General features: G+C 41.6%; 1 protein-coding gene across 1 annotated transcript in view; it reads left to right on the plus strand.

The window, feature by feature from the left end:
* Myrfl (myelin regulatory factor like) overlaps window positions 1-19,661 on the plus strand; it is a 108,503-nt gene that overhangs the window by 52,924 nt on the left and 35,918 nt on the right. The window contains exons 13-14 of the mRNA XM_045152239.1: window positions 10,899-11,007; window positions 12,922-13,031. Coding sequence (XP_045008174.1) covers window positions 10,899-11,007; window positions 12,922-13,031 — 219 coding nt within the window. The remainder of the gene's footprint in view (window positions 1-10,898; window positions 11,008-12,921; window positions 13,032-19,661) is intronic.

The following is a 19,661-nucleotide window of genomic DNA, read 5'->3' on the forward strand; positions in this document are numbered from 1 at the left end:
CCTTCCTTCTGTGCTTAGCAACTGCCCGAGCTTTTCTTTTCCTCTCTTCTTCCTTGCTTACCAGCAACCCTTCCAGCGAGTTGCTTGTCACATTTCTCGTGGACCTCTGCAGCCTCTTCTTCTTAGGGTCCCTGGTGGGCACTGGCCCCGCCCTGCTGGCCATTACCTTTCCTGTGCATTGCCTTTGAAAAACAGTTGAGAGGTCTCTCCAATCATGGCCCTTACTGAGTCAGTCTACCTGGGTCAGGAGGTTCAGGTGAAGGCCCAGCCCCTCTATGGAGAGGCAGTCTCCTAGTACAAACCACAGTGAGGCCTAAACACCAGGACACCACTCCTCCACTCCGGCCCTGCGTAGAATATTTCACCTGTCTGAACTCAAGAGTCTTCATCTATAACGTGGAAATGGACTGCCTGACCACCAGCCCCCAGAGTCATTATTACTTTTTAACCAATGGAGATAAGAGTACAGAAGAAGCTTGGAAGGTTTCAGTGGCTCTGTGGGGCAGGCTGATCGGCTGGAGATTCTAACTCCAAGCCAGCTTGCTCCTGGTCCCTTCTCCTCCACCATTCAGTCTTAGTTTCCACTCCCTGCTTCTGCCACTTCCCCACTTTCTCACTCATCCTACTTCCCCTGAAAGCCTTTTAAAAAACATATTTGTTGCAAACTTTAATACATGAACGCACTGTATTTTATTGTATTCCTTTCTCACTACCCTCTTTTGTTCCCCCTCCCCTACCCCCATTCCACTGAGAGCCCTTCTCTTTCCAAGGAGTCCTTCCTCCATTGAAAGCATTTTTGAGACTGTGACAGAATTATGTCTTAAACTTTCTTTTCCCTCTTTTCCTTGTTCTATTTTTAGCAAACAGGAGACCCAATCTGTTAATCATTGGCCCTTCCTCCAGACTGCATTCCTTTCCCAGCACAGAACTCTGCACTGGGTTTTCTAAACCAGCCAAGGAATGTCCTTCTCTGCAGATAGGATTCCAAAGAATGCTCTCACAGTGCTTACCAAGCTGCCACTCATGCCAAAGTTGCCGTGACTACCCATTCAGATGGAAGTCAAGACTAGAAAGCTCTCATGTACATTGCCAAATATTAGTCCTAGATAGTGAACGTTTGAGTCTTAGAGAGACGCTCATAGTCTGCAGTTCAGATCATACTAGCTCAAATATATCCTTGTTTACACACAATGCCTTACCCAGTCTCAACTGGAAGCCTCAGGGGAATGCAACCATTGAAGAGTGCCCTGCACAGCCCTGCTTGCTACCAACAAGCTTACACAGAACTTCATTTACCCCAAATCTTCAAATTTCATTTCTTGGTTTGAAGAAACTATATTGTCTTAAAATAACAAACTAGCCCATAACCTCCAAATTCTCTCTTAGGAAGCCATCTACATATACATAAAATATCATCCTAACCCAGACTCTGCATGTGAAATTCCTCTTTATATTTCCTGCTCAAAGCAGCCTGATGGATTAAAGAAAATTGTGGTCTATGGTTAAAAGCTGGAGATTCATCTTGACTCCACCAGCCTAGGGCTTTAGCCTAGAAATGTTGTAGTTTGTCCATCAGTAATGTTCATACATTTTACCCAGGTCAAGGGATTTTTTTTTAAAAAATAATATGTGTCGAATGTTTTGTGATCTGTACAATGCTAATCAGATAGAAGTTATTTTTTAATTGCACAAAATGTTTATTATATGTGACTAATTTATTAATGTACATTTCATATTAGTATGCTTGTTCTGTCCATATTTATGAAATGTATCCTCCTAGAAAGTTTTTTCTGTCCCGTTCATCTTTATTGCAGGGATGAGCAAGATGGTGGTAACGTACGTCACTACAGTGCTAATGGATGGGTGAACTTCTTCCTAGCCTCTCTCTGACTCAGCTTTTCCAGCTTATTATAAAAGAGCCATTTTTCCAGATTTTCTAGAAGGATAAATTTTAGATCATTTGTGTACTTATAACAAAATATCATAGGTTGGATCATTTACATGCAATGAAAAGTTATTTCTTATAATTCTGTAGGCTAGAAAATCCAAAATTTTTAAGGCACTGACAGGTTCACTATCCATTGAAAGCCTTGGGTTCTATTGCAAAGGTGTTTTGAACACTGCCTTCACATAGTCACAGGGTTACAAGGGCACAAAAGGGTTAAGATGATTCCTTACAGCTCTTTTATAACTTAATCCATTCACAAGGGCAGAGACAATCACTTCGCCAAACAGTTTACTAACCACCACCAGGGGGATTAAGTTTCAATATGAATTTGGAGAGGAAAATGCAAGACATCATTCAAGCAGTGACCCTTGGTTAATTTGACTATGTGTATAGGACTGGGGACAACATTTTATTATTTAAAGATTCAATACCAGCCAGAACTTGTGGCTTCTGCATGCATTACTGCAAAATGTAGCGGCCAATCATGATGCTCAGTACTGAGACTGGGAAAATGAACAGTGGTTGCTGCTCTTCGTGACTGTGTGCCATCTCACGTAAGGCCACCAAGTAGTAGTTGGTGGAGAGTAAGCACACAAGTGTCTGCACAGAGTCCTGAAGGAGACAGGCAATCTTTACCCAGCATATAGCCAAGATTCAGAGAAGGTGACGCAAGCACACGTGCAGCAGAAGCTCTGGGGACACGGGATGGGCCACAGCGAGAAGCAGCTTTATGTGCCCCAACAGTGGCGCTGTGTCCACTGATGAGACTGCAGACTGGAGGAGGAAATGCAGCTCAGACAGTGGGCACTGAGCAGCAAGGGAAAGGACATGGGGAAACACAAGAGACTGAAGAAAAGTGATGCCAACGCGCAAAAAGAAACCCATGAGTGTGCGGAGAATTGAATGTAGCAGTCAAATTCTTTAGTGAAATCTGAAAAAAAAAAAAAAAAAAGAAAGAAAGAAAGAAACAAAGATAGCAAAACATTTAAAAGTAAAATCTGGGGGAAAAAAGTCCAATAAGATGACAGGCTCAAAGTTTGCTTTGTTTCTCTTTTTTTTTTTTAAACAATTTTTTTTTTCATTTATTTGAGAGCGACAGACACAGAGAGAAAGACAGATGGAGGGAGAGAGAGAGAATGGGCACGCCAGGGCTTCCAGCCTCTGCAAACGAACTCCAGACGCGTGCGCCCCCTTGTGCATCTGGCTAACGTGGGACCTGGGGAACCGAGCCTCGAACCAGGGTCCTTAGGCTTCACAGGCAAGCGCTTAACCGCTAAGCCATCTCTCCAGCCCTGCTTTGTTTCTCTTAACCATTCTGGGCAGTGTATTCATTGGAGACAAAAGTGAATATGTGAGAGTTTACAAAGAACTGCAAAAACGCAGGGCGTGGTGGCACATGCCTTTACTCCCAGCACTTGGGAGGCAGAGGTAGGAGGATTGCTGTGAGTTCTAGGCCACCTACTCCATAGTGAACTCCAGGTCAACCTGGGCTAGAGTGAGACCCTATCTTGCAAAAACAAAAACAAAACAAAACAAAAAAGAACTGCAAAAAGCTAAACATCAAAAAAAAAAAAAATACATATATACCAATCACCAAATGGGTGAATGAAATGAACAGAGAGCTCACAAAAGAGCAAACCCAAATGGCCCATGAGCACTTTAAAAAATCTTCAACATCCCTAGCCATCAAGGAAATGCAAAGCAAAATGACTTTGAGATACTATCTTACTCCAACCAGCAGGGTCATCATTAAGAAAACAGAGGCTACATGCTGGCAAGAATGCAGACAAAGAGGACCCCTCACCCACTGCTAGGGGAGCACAAACTGGTCCAGCCTTTATGGAAGTTAGTGGAGGTATCTCAGAAAGTTAGAGATAGATCTCCTGTATGATCCAGCTATGTCACTCCTGAGAACATATCTTAAAAACGCTGTACTCTACTACAGAGATACCTGTATATCCATGTTTATTGCTGCTGTACTTATAAATAGCTAATAATTTGAAGCAGCTAAAATGTCCATTAACATATGATTGGATAATGAAAATGTGGTACATGTACACAATGGAATTCTATCAGCAATATGGAAAAATGAAAATTTCAGGAAAACGGATGGATTTGGAAAGAGTAATATTCAACTAAATGATTCAAACTCAGAAAGGCCAAAATTACATGTTCTTTCTGATACATGAGTCCTAGAGTAATGTTGTGTAATATTCACAAGTCATATATATATAGGAAGGCAAATATGAATTAATCCTATGAAGATAGACCATAACCAAAAGTAAATATAAAGAGACAAGCTAGAAGAGGGGGTAGAGAAGAGCAAAATGACATGTGATACAGGGGAGGAGGGAATTGGAGGAAAGAAAGAGGGGGAACAGGAGAGATGATGGGAATTAAATAAAGCATACTTGAAAATGACAGAATGAATAATGATACTTAAAATCTCTGTATTCCAACTGTGTGTGTGTGTGTGTGTGTGTGTGTGTGTGTGTGTGTGTGTGTGTGTGTTGAAAAAAAGAAAAGGTGCCTATGTGAGCCGGGCATGGTGGCACATGTCTTCAATCCCAGCACTCAAGAGGCAGAGGTACGAGGATTGCCATGAGTTCAAGGCCACCCTGAGACTACATAGTGAATTCCAGGTCAGCCTGAGCTAGAGTGAGACCCTACCTTAAAAAACCAACACCCCCCAAAAAGAAAAAGTGAACATGTGAAAACTCTAAGAAGTTTGGGGCTGAGGAGATATGGTGCAGTGGTTAATGGTACTTGCTTGCAAGCTTGATAGACTGTACCCACATGAAGCCTAAAAAAATAAATAAATAAAAGCGGCGCATGCGTCTATGATTCCGCTGAGAGGCAGTGTCAGGAAAGCCCAGAAGCTCGCTGGAAGCATAAGAAAGAGGGGGCGGGGGAGGCCTTGCCTCAAACAATGATAAAGGAGAGGATTATCACCCACCCTGCGTTGTCCTCACACCTCCACGTGCCACACTGTGGCACCTGTGCTCTCACACACAATTAGTGCACACAAAATAAAAACAAAAAACAAGTTCTAGAAGTGAAACAAGCTAAGCGTTCTTCAGGGCCCTGGGCAACATGTGGAAATTCCTCAGCTTGGAGGGAGCTGGCATTCCACAGGATGCCTCTAATGTTAGGCTAAGGCTGCACTGCCGAGCAGAACCAGATGACAGCCTGGCATCCCATGAACTGAAAGGTGTCCCTTGTGGTGCAGCCTAAATTAAGGGCATAGAAATGTTGAGCGTGAGAGTGTGATGATGGTGGCTGGTTGTTCACAGTCAAGACTTCCCGAAACTGCTGTGAACGAGATCAAGCAGCCGCTCAGCCGCAGGCTCTAGCATTGCATTCAACACAGCTGCACCATGCTGGCCTCCGGGGACTGCTGGGGAGGCTTCCAGGAAGCCACTGCCCTTGCTCTGGGATTTCCCCCGCGCCAACTGTGTACGTAGGGAACATGCGAGACAAGCTGTTTCTATTTTTTTTTTTTTTTTTTTTTTTTGTCTTGGGAAGTCTGTAAGCTGGCATTGAATATCAGAAGAGCATTGTCTTTGGGAAACGTCTTTAACTATGTTGTTAGGTCTCCAAGTTTACCTCATCTTCTTTGGTCCTAAAGGACAGAGCTCTGACCTGGAGGTGCATGGTATGTTTGATGCAGGATTCTATTCAACATGCTCATAGATGAAGTAGGGAGATGGTAGATCAGAGACACCCCAGGCTTTCCTGGGTCTTCATAGCCTGAAATAATCAGAGGTGTGCCCACATGAAGAGGTCAGCTGCACGAGAAGACACACGGTGCTAACTGTAAACAGAAGACAGAGGGCAGGGGAATCCAGAAACACTGAACTTTTTGGCTTGTAAAGGAAAGAGCAGACCCTTTCATAGAATGCTAAGCAAAGCAATAAGGAAGAGGGAGAGTTCCCCACACACTCTGGTGAGAAAAATCACTCCTTTGGTGATGGATCCACTAAGCAAAAAGAAAGAAAGAAAGAAAGGAAGGAAGGAAGGAAGGAAGGAAGGAAGGAAGGAAGGAAGGAAGGAAGGAAGGAAGGAAGGAAGGAAGGAAGGGAAAGTACACTTGTTGACATTTGACAAAACTAAAGTTTTACACAGAGACCTATGTTGTGTACTTCCCAGCAAGCTGCCATGGAGAAGGGACTTACTGCAGGTCCCTACCTTGCTAGCTGCTTTGATGGAGGGAGGGCCTTCTAAGAGAGGCTTTGCAATCAACTTCCTGACTGGGGACAGCACAAACCCTGAGTATAGACGAACCTCAAAGTTCTGTCCCCTAAGTGAGAACCAGGGTGAACCTAGGAGTTGGGGTGGTGACATGGACTCAGATTCATAAACACAGATATACTTTAGCAGAGTGTGGATCTTACAGCAGAGGAAAGCCTAGTGGTTCTTCAGTAGAGAACCCCAAATTCTGGTAAGGGGCGAAAGTCTACCAGAGCATGTGCCTAAGATTTGCGGACATCATCCTTAGATGAACAGTGATAGTCAGCAGAAGGGAAGAGAGAAGCCGGAGGACGTGGAGACCAAGGAGGAGCAAGAGGCCAGCAGAACCCAAGTGCAAGGGGCTTGAGATAGTCCAGCTCAACTGCAGGGAGCAGTGGGAGAGCAACTCTCGCAGAACAGTTCAACCTAGGAGGGAAGAGAAACAGCCCAGCCTACAACAGTCCAGTCTCATCTCATCTGTTTGGACCCCAGAGAGATAAGAGATAAGAGGGACCCATGATATCCCTAAAGCTGCAAAGATTAACAAGGAAGAAGTATAGGCTGGTGGTTATTTTTTTAAATTTTAATTGATCATTTAAAAAATTATTTTGGGTTTATTTGGTTTGGTTTCATGATAATTTTGTGTTTATATTTGTTTTAATGCTTCCTGTCTTCTGTTATTGCTCAAAAATTTGTCTTGTATACTTTTCCTCTCATTTCCACCTTGCCTCCTCTATCTTTTTCCTTTCTATGCTCCCTCTTTTATTCACTTGTTAATTAACAGTATCTTAATTTTAATAACTTTTAAACTCTAGTCTATCTAATTAGCACCTATTTCCTTTTTAAAAAACCTTATTAGGGTAGCTGATGTGCACTATTGCTTGAACTACATTTTAATACCTGATTTGTTGTGAAGTTATATTTTTGTTATTACAGTTTGTTTTCTTCCTTCTATGTGGAATGAGCCCACAGCCCAAGAAGATTCTCATAAAATATAGAGTAAAGAAAAGCATAAGAAGTCAAAAAAGGGCATCATTCCAACAGATATGCAAGTCACAACATAGAAACACATGAAAAAGTAAAAAGAAAAGTGATGTGACCCATCCATGAGCTCTTAAGCAAAGGCAGAAACAAGACACTGAAATCACACTAAAGTGGGTGGAAGCAAAAAGCAAGCAGCAGCATCCTCGTATGAGACCAAATAGACTGCCAGCAGAAATTAGTCACATGAGATGAAGGTCACCACTCATTACAAAGAGCAACAAGATTTCAAGACTAGGTAACAATTGCAAATATATGCACTGAACGTTGGTACATCCAATAAAGACTACTGCATAGATAGGGCCAAATACAATAATGATGGATAACTTCAATACTCTTCTGTCATCAATAAATTAACTCATACACATTAAACAGTCAACAAACAAAGATACTTTAAACTGTATCAGAGAGCAAATAGACCTAACGGACGTTTCCAGATCTTCTATCCCACACCTGTAAAATACACATTATTCTCCAAAATAGATCGCATGTTAGAGCATAAAACAGAACAATGATTTCTTGTACCTTATCAACTCATAGAGGGATAAAACTAGAAATCAATAGCAAAAGAAATTACACAAATTGTACAAATACATGGAAATTGATTAATAAATACACTCTTGAATATTTGGTGGGATCATAGAAGAAATCAAGGGGAAATTAAAAAATTACTAGAAATCAAATGAAGATGAAAATACAGCTTACCAGAACATTCAAGATATAACAGAGTTCTAACAAGGGAAGTTCATAACTATGATAGCCTACATTAAAAAAAAATCATATTTCAAGTAACTTAATGAAATGCAAAGCTTTGTAAAACCAAGGAAAAGATCAACATAAAACTGGTAGATAGAAAGAAATAAAGAACAAGGAAGAAATAAAGTAAAATGGAAATAAAAAACAATACAAAAAAATCAATGAGACAAATGACTCTTTGAAACAATAAAGAAAATGAGTAACCCTTAAACTGAACTAACCAAAACAAATGGATAGAAGACCCAAATTTAAAAAAAAAAAAAAAACAAAAACAAAACCAGAGATGAAAAGGGAGACATTATAACATACCAGTGAAATTCAGAGAATAATTAGGGAATATATGGAAAATTTATATTCTAATAAATTGGCAGGTCTAGAAGAAATGAGTAAGTTTTTAGACTCATACATTATATCTTATCAAAATTAATACCAAGAGGATAACTTAAATATGTCAATAATGAGGAATAAAATTGAAGTAGTAATAAATAATCTCTTAAGGAAAAGTCCAGGATCAGATGGATTCAGTTCTGAGTTCTATCAAACGTTTTTGTTTTTTTTTTAAATTTTTTTTTGTTTATTTTCATTTATTTGAAAGTGACAGAGAAACAAAGAGGCAGATAGAGAGAAAGAGAGAGAATGGGTGCGCCAGGGCTTCCAGCCACTGCAAACGAACTCCAGACGCGTGCGCCCCCTTGTGCATCTGGCTAACGTGGGTCCTGGGGAATAGAGCCTCAAACCGGGGTCCTTAGGCTTCACAGGCAAGCGCTTAACCACTAAGCCACCTCTCCAGCCCCTATCAAACGTTTAAAGAAGAAACATCAATGCTTCTCAAATTAATCCATAAACTAGGAAAGGAAAGAACCCTACCAAACTCATTCTACAAAGCCAATATTACTCTGATACCAAAACTTGATGAGGACACAAAATCAACAAAACTATAGACCCATTTCCCTGATGAACATAAATACAAAAGTTCCCTATAAAATATTTACAAACCAAATACAATAAACAAACAACATAAACCCTGATCAAGTTGGTTTCATTCCAGGGAAGCAAGAATGATTCAATATATGCAAATCAATAAATGTAATATACCCCATAAACAGAATAAAAGAAAACAGCACTTGATTGCAATAGATTCAGAGAAAGCCAGTGAATAAAGTGGGTCAAAGGAGGAGTAGGGGCTGGAGAGATTGCTTACTGGTTAAAGCATTTGCCAGCAAAGCCAAAGGACCCAGGTTTGATTCCCCAGTACCCACATAAAGCCAGTTGTGCAAGACGGCACAGGCATCTGCAGTTCATTTGCAGTGGCTAGAGACCCTGGTGAACTGGTTCTATCTCTCTCAAATAAATAAGTAAATAAAATATTTTTTAAAAGTTTTAAGGAGTAGACAGTTATGATAAGGGTGGGTTTATTTTTTGTATGTGTATGCGTGGAGTGTATGTGCGGTGTATGCACATGTGTGTGTGTGCATGGAGGCCAGAGAAGAGTATCAGGTGTCCCTCACCCATTGCTTATTATATGTTTCCTTGATATTCTTTGGTCTCTGCTCCCTGCAGGACTGGGGTTACAGGCATGCATGACCATGTTCAGCTATGTATATAGGTGCTGGGAAATAGAACTCAGGGGCTCTCAAGCTTTCTCAGTTCTCACATTGAACAATCTCTTTAACTCTGAAAGGAGTATGCTTAAAACAACAACAGCAAAAATAAGAACATGTTTGATTCCTCTAACTTACAGACAGATGCCTAGGTAATATATTCCTAATTGTCAAGATACCACTGATTTCATAATCTGATAATATTTTAAAGGAAAAATTTTGCAACATACAAAGACCTATTGAATTTTTATTTATCAAATAAAGTCATTAAAAATGGCCTCAACCACACCTCAAAATGGGTCCTGTTATTCATTTTATTCATAAAAACAATTCTCCAAATTGAAGGCAAATCCTTTAGATCAAACACATTTAAACTTAGGAAAATTGTACTTGGTTGTCCTGTTTTTAGTCTTGTTTTTTTGCTTTCATTTTTTGTGTACTTCCCAGTGACTATCGAGAACACCTTTAGACACAAGAACAGGGTTCTCAGACATAGATGCTTTTGCTGACAAGAGAAACCTGGGCGGGGTGGGGGTGGGGTGATTTTCTAATAAAAAAAAATGCTTTGGGCTGGAGAGATGGCTTAGCGGTTAAGTGCTTGCCTGTGAAGCCTAAGGACCCCGGTTCGAGGCTCGGTTCCCCAGGTCCCACGTTAGCCAGATGCACAAGGGGGCGCACGCGTCTGGAGTTCGTTTGCAGAGGCTGGAAGCCCTGGCGCGCCCATTCTCTCTCTCCCCCTCTACCTGTCTTTCTCTCTGTGTCTGTCGCTCTCAAATAAATAAATAAAAAATTTAAAAAAAAATGCTCTGAGTCCTTGAAATCCACTCACATACATTTCCTCCAGTAAAATATCCAAAAGCAATTCAAAAATATATGATCCCTCTATCTAAGGGCTGTCCTTGCATTGATATTGAATTTTCAGGTTGTAAATATAAGCTCTGCTGTGAACCTATAGGTTCATTTGAAATGATAACTTGTGATCCCAAATAGCTATTGTTTTTCTCAGATAAGAGGATGCACTTTTCAAAGTAGAAAGGTTAAAGAAAACAAAAACACCAAAAGCCCCAGACCAAAACAAACAAATAAAAAACTGTCCAAACAACCAACTTTGGATCATTTTATTAGTGGATGGAAGCTACCAAAGAGAACCTTAAGACTTTAGTTTCCTGAGGAAAAAAACAGCATTTTCTCTTAAAATGACAGGTCAAAAGAAAAGAACAGCCTCACTGTCAGTAGTCCTAATCTATCTGGGGAACTGAGGGCGTGGTTCTGAATAGCAAATATCTAAACAGGTGAAATCTGCCCTTCTGTAATTAACTCAGGTTGACACAAATGAACAGCTGAGAAGAATAGCCCAGATGAGGATTGTTGAGTATGACTACAAGCCAGAATTTGCATCTGTGATGGGAATAAACACTGCCCATCAAACAGGTATGCATACAAATTCCCTCTTTAATTTTCTATAGTCAGTTATTAAAATTTTAATTCTTGAAGTTGTGTTCTTTGGCATTTGATAATATCCCTATTGATGTAACTCATCCTTTGTGAAGCCCACACTTGTGAGAACATGGAAGATTAAAGAATTTGTGTGTTATATTTTCTCAACACCCTCATTCCTATACCCCAGATCCTTGTGGAGTATTTTAAATATATTACTTAAATATATTATTTCATTTTCTTTGAGTCTGCTTGCTCATGAGATAAGGGTTTATATCAGTTACTTTCTCTTTGCTCAAACAAAATATCCAACCGGAAGCAACTTATAAAAGCAAAAGGAGGGGGTGCTGGAGAGATGGCTTAGTGATTAAGGTGCTTGCATGAAAAGCTTAAGGACCCAGGTTTGATTCCCTAGTACCTATGTAAGCCAGATTCATCTGGAGTTCAATTGCAGTGGCTGGAGGCCTATATTCATTCATTCATTCTCTCTCTCTTTCTCTCTGTCTAAATAAATGATATTTTAAAAATTAAAAAATAAAAAGAAAAGGGTTTAATCTGACTTACAGTTCCAGAGGGTAGAATCCACAATACTGAAGAAAGCATAACAGGGGCAGGAAGCTGGTGTCACACTGTCAGATCTCCAAGGAGGAAGTAGGAGAAAAAGAGCAGCAGGTAGGTCCAAGTGACAATGTTAAGACCCTCTCTCAGTGACACACTTTCTCCATCAAGGGTCTGAATAGTCCCATAACCTTCCCAAACAGCAGCATCAACTGGCAATTAAGTATCCAAACAGATGACTCTCTTTGGGACAATCCATTCAAATCACCACAGGGTCCAAGGACAGATAACAGCTTTGGGCCACCCTGGGCAGTCTCAGGTTGTTGATGCAGTTACCTTCTTGTTGCTGGGACAAACATCTAACCATAAGCAGCTTATGGGAGGAAAGGGGTTATTTCAGGCTTACATATTCCAGGGAAAGTTTCACCATGGCGGAAGAAGCTGGCTCACTTCATCATACATTGATAGCAGAGAGACAGAATGAACAACCAGAGCTCAAGCTGGCTCTGTACACATCTAAGGGCTGTAATCAAGATCTGCCCCCAGAGGCACACCTCCTCCATCAGGACTCCACCTGCTGGAAACTTAAGTAGGAGGCTTTATCTTAATCAAAAATACCCAAGGCTGTGGGGGACATTTACAACCAAACCACTTCAGTTGTAGAGTGAAGATGGAAGGGAAGGGGAATCTAGATAAGTGAAACTGAGCAAAGTGGTACTCATTTTGCAACCAGGAATATCCAGTGGCCAAGACCTCCTTTAGGGAAAGAATAGGGACAGAAGAAAATTAAACTAATGATGCATCCTTCCTTCCTCCCTCTCTCCCATCCTTCCTTCTTTTTTTCCATTATTTATTTGTTAATTTGAGAGCGACAGACACGGAGAGAAAGACAGATACAGAGAGAGAATGGGTGTGCCAGGGCCTTTAGCTACTGCAAACGAACTCCAGATGTGTGCGCCCCTTGTGCATCTGGCTAACATGGGTCCTGGGGAATGAAGCCTCGAACCAGGATTCTTAGGCTTCACAGGCAAGCGCTTAACCACTAAGCCATCTCTCCAGCCCCCTTCTTTCCTTCTTTGTATGAAGATTTTAAGTTATCTATTTGTCTTTCCCAACATTTGGAAGAGTCTCAAAAAAGATGATAGAAAGAGAGAGAGAGAGAGAGGGAAAGAGAGAGAGAGGGAGAGTTCTTGGTTCAACTGTGCATCAAAGTAAAAGCTTAGGTAACCTCTATTTCCAAAGATGTCCTGTGGCTCTCACTGCTCTGTTGTTCAATGTAGAAGAGCTTCTGAGAATCTTCTCTTGGAAGATCTTTCACTGATTAAACCAGTTGGAGTATTTTGTATATAGGGATGATTGCCCAGGAGGTGCAGGAGATTCTGCCGAGAGCTGTGAAAGAGGTTGGCGATGTCACCTGTGAAAATGGGGAGAAGCTGGAGAACTTCCTCATGGTGGATAAGGTAATCAATCACTGCATATCCAGATATCTGCAACCATTGCTGTCCCCCACTGTTGCACTAATTTTTTGCATAGTTTTTTAAAATATATTTTATTTATTTGAGAAAAAGGCAGAGAGAGAGAGAAGAAAGAATAGGCATACCAGGGTCTTTAGCCACTGCAAACAAATGCCAGACACACATACCACCTTATGCATCTGGCTTACGTGGGAACTGCAGAATCAAACCTGGGTCCTTTGGCTTTGCAGGCAAATGCCTTAACCACTAAGCAATCTCTCCAGCCTTTGTATAGTGTTTTTTTTTTTTTTTTTGTGAAATTATGTTTAACTTGCACAGTACAATCCTAATTGGGTCATGTTTACAAAGATATTCATGAACCTCATCTATTTTTTCCCCAAGGGCTTGTCTTAATTCTTTGATATTGAAATGACTCTCTTTTGAAGGAATGCCCTCATGTCCACAGATCAGTCCCCTTCCCTGGGTAATGGGTCTAAGTTTGCGGGTTCTTCTCCAGCCAACGCAGCACATGTGATTTGAGAAGTTTCCTGATACCATGTCCATGAACCTTGAGATATCCTGCATCTTCTGTGAGGCACAAATTCACTCTGCTGTTGGCTTTGCTTTGCATAGCATTATTGCACTTAACACGGAGAGGAAAGAGTGATTGCTGTAGGGATTTCGTAGTAGTGGGGATTGATGTGTGAGGGGAGACTAACTTCTAATTTGTCAGTTCATGGAGGTAGTGCTTCTCAAACTTCAAAGTGCACACACATCACTGGGGATCTTATTAACATGCAGATTCTGACATAGCAGACTGAAGTGAATGAGGCTGGCGATGCTGCAGGACTAAACAGTCTCCAGGTGCCACTCTAGCCTGTTTCTTCACAAGTCTCACTTGGCGTAGCAAGGCAAACTGTGTTGTCCGTGCTAAGACTCCTACCCCACCCCGTCTCCATCGACCACCTGTAACCCTTGTACAGCAAATATTTAGGAAACAGCCTCTCAGAGCCCTGCAAGGGCCATGTGGCAGAAACTGACTTATTGCCTCTGCTTCCTGGGAACGCATCTTGTTTAGGAGCGATATTTTAGTGCTCTTGCCAGACATGAGCCGTCAGTGCACTTGTGAAGCACAACACGAGAAATTTATGAGCTTATTTCCCGATGTTTTTGTGTAGTAAAATGCACACAACATGAAATTTGCCTAGACCACTTTTAAGTGTGCATACAGTTCATTGCAATTAAACAGAGTCATAATGATGTTGAGCCACCATCCATCCTCAGAACTTTTCATTTCATAAAACTGAAATTCTGTGCCCATTAGCCAACAGCTCCTATTTCTTCCTTCCCCTAGTGGGTGGCACCCAGCATTTTACTTTCTATGGCATTGATGGCTCTAGGTACCTCAGATAAGTGGAGTCATGCAGTTATTATTTTGTGTGTGTGTGTGTGTGTGTGTGTGTGTGTGTGTGTGTGTGTGTGTGTGTATGTGGCTTATTTCACTTAACATAGTGTTCTTAAGGCTTATCCACAGACAGTACATGTGATTTCCTTCCTTTTAAAGCTGAACAATGTCCCATTGTGTTTATAAATCACATTTTGCTCATCCATGCATCCATAGGTGGGTACACTCTAGTCCATTCCTAGGAAGGTGAACCCAGACCCTAGGAAAGTGATGACATTCCTATTCCACACAGCCAGATTCATGTTTTCCTTGAGGAGGAAAGCCAGCCAGGATAAAGTCAGTTTATAAATTGGCAGGAACTCAGAATGGAAAAGTTGCTGTTTTCTTCCTAACAGGACCCTTCACTAATACAAGCCATGGAGTTGTCACTCAGGCCACACTCATTTACAGAATCCATGCCACCAAAACAGGCGACCCTCTCTTTGCTGTGAGAAGGTGGCATAGTTTTTTTTGGCTCTCTTGTGAAGAGAGGCTTCACTAGCTTATTAGCATCAGCTCTGTAGGGCTTCCCTCCACTATACTGTAAAGCTTTACAAAGCATTTCCTTCACCTGTCCCTCATTAGAAACACAGAGGAAGCCAGGCATGGCGCACACCTTTAATCCCAGCACTTGGGAGGCAGAGGTTGGAGGATTGCCATGAGTTTGAGGCCAGCCTGAGACTACACAGTGAATTCCATGTCAGCTTGGGCTAGAGTGAGACCCTGCCTCGAAAATCAAAACAAAACAAAGCAAATAACAACAAAAAAGAAAAACACAGAGGATATGGTTGCTGTTGTCCCCTGTTCTTTGCCAAATGCAAACTGAACAAAACATAGGAGAGCCTCTTGCTTTCCTGGCCCTCCTCGTTCATAAGGGCAAGGAACTAGCTTTCTTTGTCACGAGGCTAAGGTATGGTCTCTGCATTCTTCACTTCTCTTCCACCAGCTGATCCCTTGGTGTGAAAACAAACAAATTGTATGTACTGAAGCTAAAATGCTCATGAAAAATGCCAAATGTTGCTCTCCAGGGTTGCTGTATTGTTTTTATATTCACTTCACCACTTTATGGCAAAAATAGGAAAAAGAATGGCTTGATCTTGCTGTGTATGCAACCAATCAAGGCAGGAGTTTTGTAACATTTGTCAAAATAAGTACAGGCCTCTCTCTCTTTCTTTCTGTCTCTCTCTCTCTTTAGTAGGAAGTATGAACTTGGAAGATAAACTTCTCTGTTGGGATAATTTGTTTTTATTATAAAAATGTTACGGAGCTGAGTGTGGTGGTGCATGCCTTTGATCCCAGCACTTGGGACGCAGAGGTTGAAGATTGCTGTGGGTTCAAGGTCACCCTGAGACTACATAGTGAATTCCAAGTCAGCCTGGGATAGAGTAAAACCCTACCTCAAAAAACAAAACAAAAAAATGTTATGGGGCTGGAGAGATGGCTTAGTGGTTATGGTGCTTGCCTGTGAAGCCTAAGGACCCATGTTTGACTCTCCAGGTTCCCACATAAGCCAGACGCACAAGGTGACACAAGCATTCAAGGTCACACATGCACACAGAGTGGCACACACACCTGGAGTTCCATTATAGTGGCTGGAGGCCCTAGCGTGCCAATTTTCTTTCTCTTTCTCTCTCTCTCTCATACAAAAAGAGGCCAGACTGTTGGGTTTGTCTCCAGAAAAAACTTTTTTTGGTTCCTTTATGTCCCAATCAAGGCTTAGCGAATGGAAGTGGAGGGAGATGGCTCAGGGCTCCTACTGAGAGCAAGAAGATCTAGAAGGCAGAGACAGGGAGCTTTGCCTTTCACTTGTTCATCTGTCTCTTGGACACTTTATTAGTTTCTGTGATTATTTGGGAGCAGGTAGTTTCAGTTCCTGACAATATTATGAGGTATTCCTTATATAAAAATATCATAGCCTATACACATAAAATTGATTAAAGAAATTCACAGCTCACCCTATATTAAAATGAGGTGTATCTTGCCAATAATTAGTCCTTGGAAAATCCATGTTATTTTGTTTTTAAGATTGCATGTTGTAAGTCCTCCTACTATATAACTTAGTATAGAGCTGCATTTTCTTCATTGATTCCTTTTTTTTTCTTTAATCACATGTGCCAGAAAATTATCTATTTAAATCACACATACTCAGATCCTATTTTTAGGTAGGATGTAGTATAAGAGGGCATGATAAGACATGTACACAAGTTCAAAAAGCCCAGTCTCAATGTGAGTGCTGTGGGATGCCTCAGAAAGCACTCCCCTAGCTCAAAAGAAGAGTTCATCTGGACAAGACAGAGGTTCGTGAATAGGAAGGAACAGGGAGACCAAGACAAGTAATGAAAGACACTGCTGGGCCTTGGGCACTAAATATGTGTTCACGGAAGAGCAGGTGGTCTCTAGGCCCTGCATTTTTTTTCACTCACAAGACCAATAGATACCAAGACCCAATTGTCTTCTCTGGGCACAATATTTTGTAGCTCAGATTCATTCTTTATTCTCTTTAAATATTTTTTTAACATTTATTTGTGTGTGTGTGCATGCACATGCATGCTTGCCCATGTGCACATGCACGCATGTAGAGAATGGCCAGAGTCTCTAGCTGCTGCAAATGAATACCCATCCAACTTTCCATGGTAGCTGGGAAGTTAAACCCAGGCCAACAGGCTTTACAAGTGAGTGCCTTTACACAGTGAGTCATCTCCCCACCCTTCCTTATTCTTTTTATACTTTCCTTTATCATTATTTATTTATTTATTTTGGTTTTTTGAGGTAGGGTCTCACTCTAGCCCAGGCTGACCTGGAATTCCCTATGTAGTCTCAGGGTGGCCTTGAACCCATGGCGATCCTCCTACATCTGCCTTCCGAGTGCTGGAATTAAAGGCGTGCACACCATACTTGGATTACTTTCCTTTTTTTTTTTTTAAAAAAAAGGTATTTTTGTTTATTTGCAAGGAGAGAGAGAGAGAATTGGCATTGCACACCAGGGCCTCTTGCCACTGCAAACTCCAGACCATCTGGCTTTATGTAGTTATTAGGGAATTGAATCTAGGTTGGTAGGCTTTGCAAGCAAGTGCCTTTAACCTGAGCCATCTCTCTAGCTCTCCCTCTTTTTATTTTTTTTTAAATATTTTTTGTTCATTTTTATTTATTTATTTATTTGAGAGTGACAGACACAGGGAGAAAGACAGATAGAGGGAGAGAGAGAGAATTGGCACGCCAGGGTTTCCAGCCTCTGCAAACGAACTCCAGATGTGTGCACCCCCTTGTGCATCTGGCTTACGTGGGACCTGGGGAACCGAGCCTCGAACCAGGGGCCTTAGGCTTCACAAGCAAGCGCTTAACCACTAAGCCATCTCTCCAGCTCTCTCCCTCTTTTTAATTTTTATTTATTTACTTTCAGAAAATACCATAATGGCCTCTTAAACCAAACAAAACAAATCAATCTCTGATTACATAATCTCCTTTCCCCATTTTTGGCTCTTTATTAGTGTTGCAGACAGGTTTGTATTGCTAGCAGAAAACACCCAACCAAGAACAGCTTGTGGGGAAAAAAAGGTTTATTTTGGCTTACAGACTCAAGGGGAAGCTCCATGATGGCAGGGGAAAACAATGGCATGAGCAGAGGGTGGACATCACCTTCTGGCCAACATCAGTTGGAAAACAGCAACAGGAGAATGTGCCAAATATTGGCAAGGGGAAACTGGCTATAATACCCATAAGTCCACCCCAACAATACACTGCCTCTAAGAAGCTTTAATTTCCAAATTGCCATCATCTGGGGACCTAGCATTTAGAACACCTAAGTTTATGGGGAAACCTGAATCAAACCACCACATTCCACCACTGGGTCCCCCATTATCAATCCTAATGATTTTCAAACATCCCCATAATCCAAGATCTTTTAACTAAGCCATAATACCTCCCCCCACAAAACTCCCTAAAACCCATAATGGCACAGAAGAAACACTCATACTGCAAAAGATGGCATTGGGCATAGCAAATAAATATTCAACCAATACAAGATTTAAATAGGGTAGACATCAAACTCCATAGCTCCAAGTCCAACAGCTCTGGACAGTTGCAAATCTCCAAGTCTGATAATTCTAACCAGCAACAAGTCTCTGGAGTTCCAATTCCACCCCTCCAGCTAGGCTACTCATAGTCCTGGGAAACAGCATCTGGATTCAGCAGTTTTCCTTAGTAGCCATCTCGTGGTCCCAGCATCTCCACTGCAACCCACAGTCCATCCTCATGGCTCCATTGGGTCTCCATGCAGGCAATCCTACTTCACATTGCCCATGGCCATTTCCAACACACAAGACCATATTGCAAATTCAATGACCCTCCCTTTCCTGCATTTCTTATACTCCATAATACCAGGTAGGGTGCCAATTTGTTAATCCAGGAGGGAGTAAAGCAGAGTTTGAAGAACAGGTCACTCCTTCAGCATTCAAGCGCTTTCAAAAGACTGCAGTCTTCCTGTTTTCCCATTGCAGGTCAGCTGGCCTAATCTCAATGGTTGTGATCTCTCATACAATTGCAGCTGAACAGGAAGCAGTTTTGGCAGAGAGATTTCTTTTTCTTTCTTTCTTTGTTTCTTTTTCTGTGCCTTATACTTCTGCTCACACCAGTTCATTTCTGTCCAATGCAACCCTGCACAAATTCTCAGGACATGGGTATAACAGCAAGCTCCTCACACAAACTACTTCTAGCGCAGTCCAGGAAGCTCTTTACCATTCTCATCAGCCAAACCTCACAGTCCTTAGTTCTTATTGCATTCAGGTGTTTCAACTCTCACCACAATAGTCCATCAAACTGTACTTGTAGCACTACAAGGCATTTCTTAAGCCAAGATTTCAAATTCATCCACATTTCTCCTGCAAAGCAGTTCCAAAAAGCCAAACACAGTCAGTTTTCTAGCAGCAATGACCCCACTCTCCGTACCAACTTTACTGTTGTAGTCAGGTTCACATTGCTGGCGGAACACACTCAACCAAGAGCAGCTTGTGGGGGGAAAAAAGGTTTATTTTGGCTTACAGACTTGAGGGGAAGCTCCATGATGGCAGTTGAAAACATGAGCAGAGGTTGGACATCACTTCCTGGCTAACATCAGGTAGAAAACAGGAACAGGAGAGTGTGCCAAACGCTGAAGAGGAAGCTGGCTGTAACACCCATAAGCCTGCCTCCAACAA

The sequence above is a fragment of the Jaculus jaculus genome, chromosome 6, assembly GCF_020740685.1.
Source record: "Jaculus jaculus isolate mJacJac1 chromosome 6, mJacJac1.mat.Y.cur, whole genome shotgun sequence".
Taxonomy (NCBI): Eukaryota; Metazoa; Chordata; class Mammalia; order Rodentia; family Dipodidae; genus Jaculus; species Jaculus jaculus.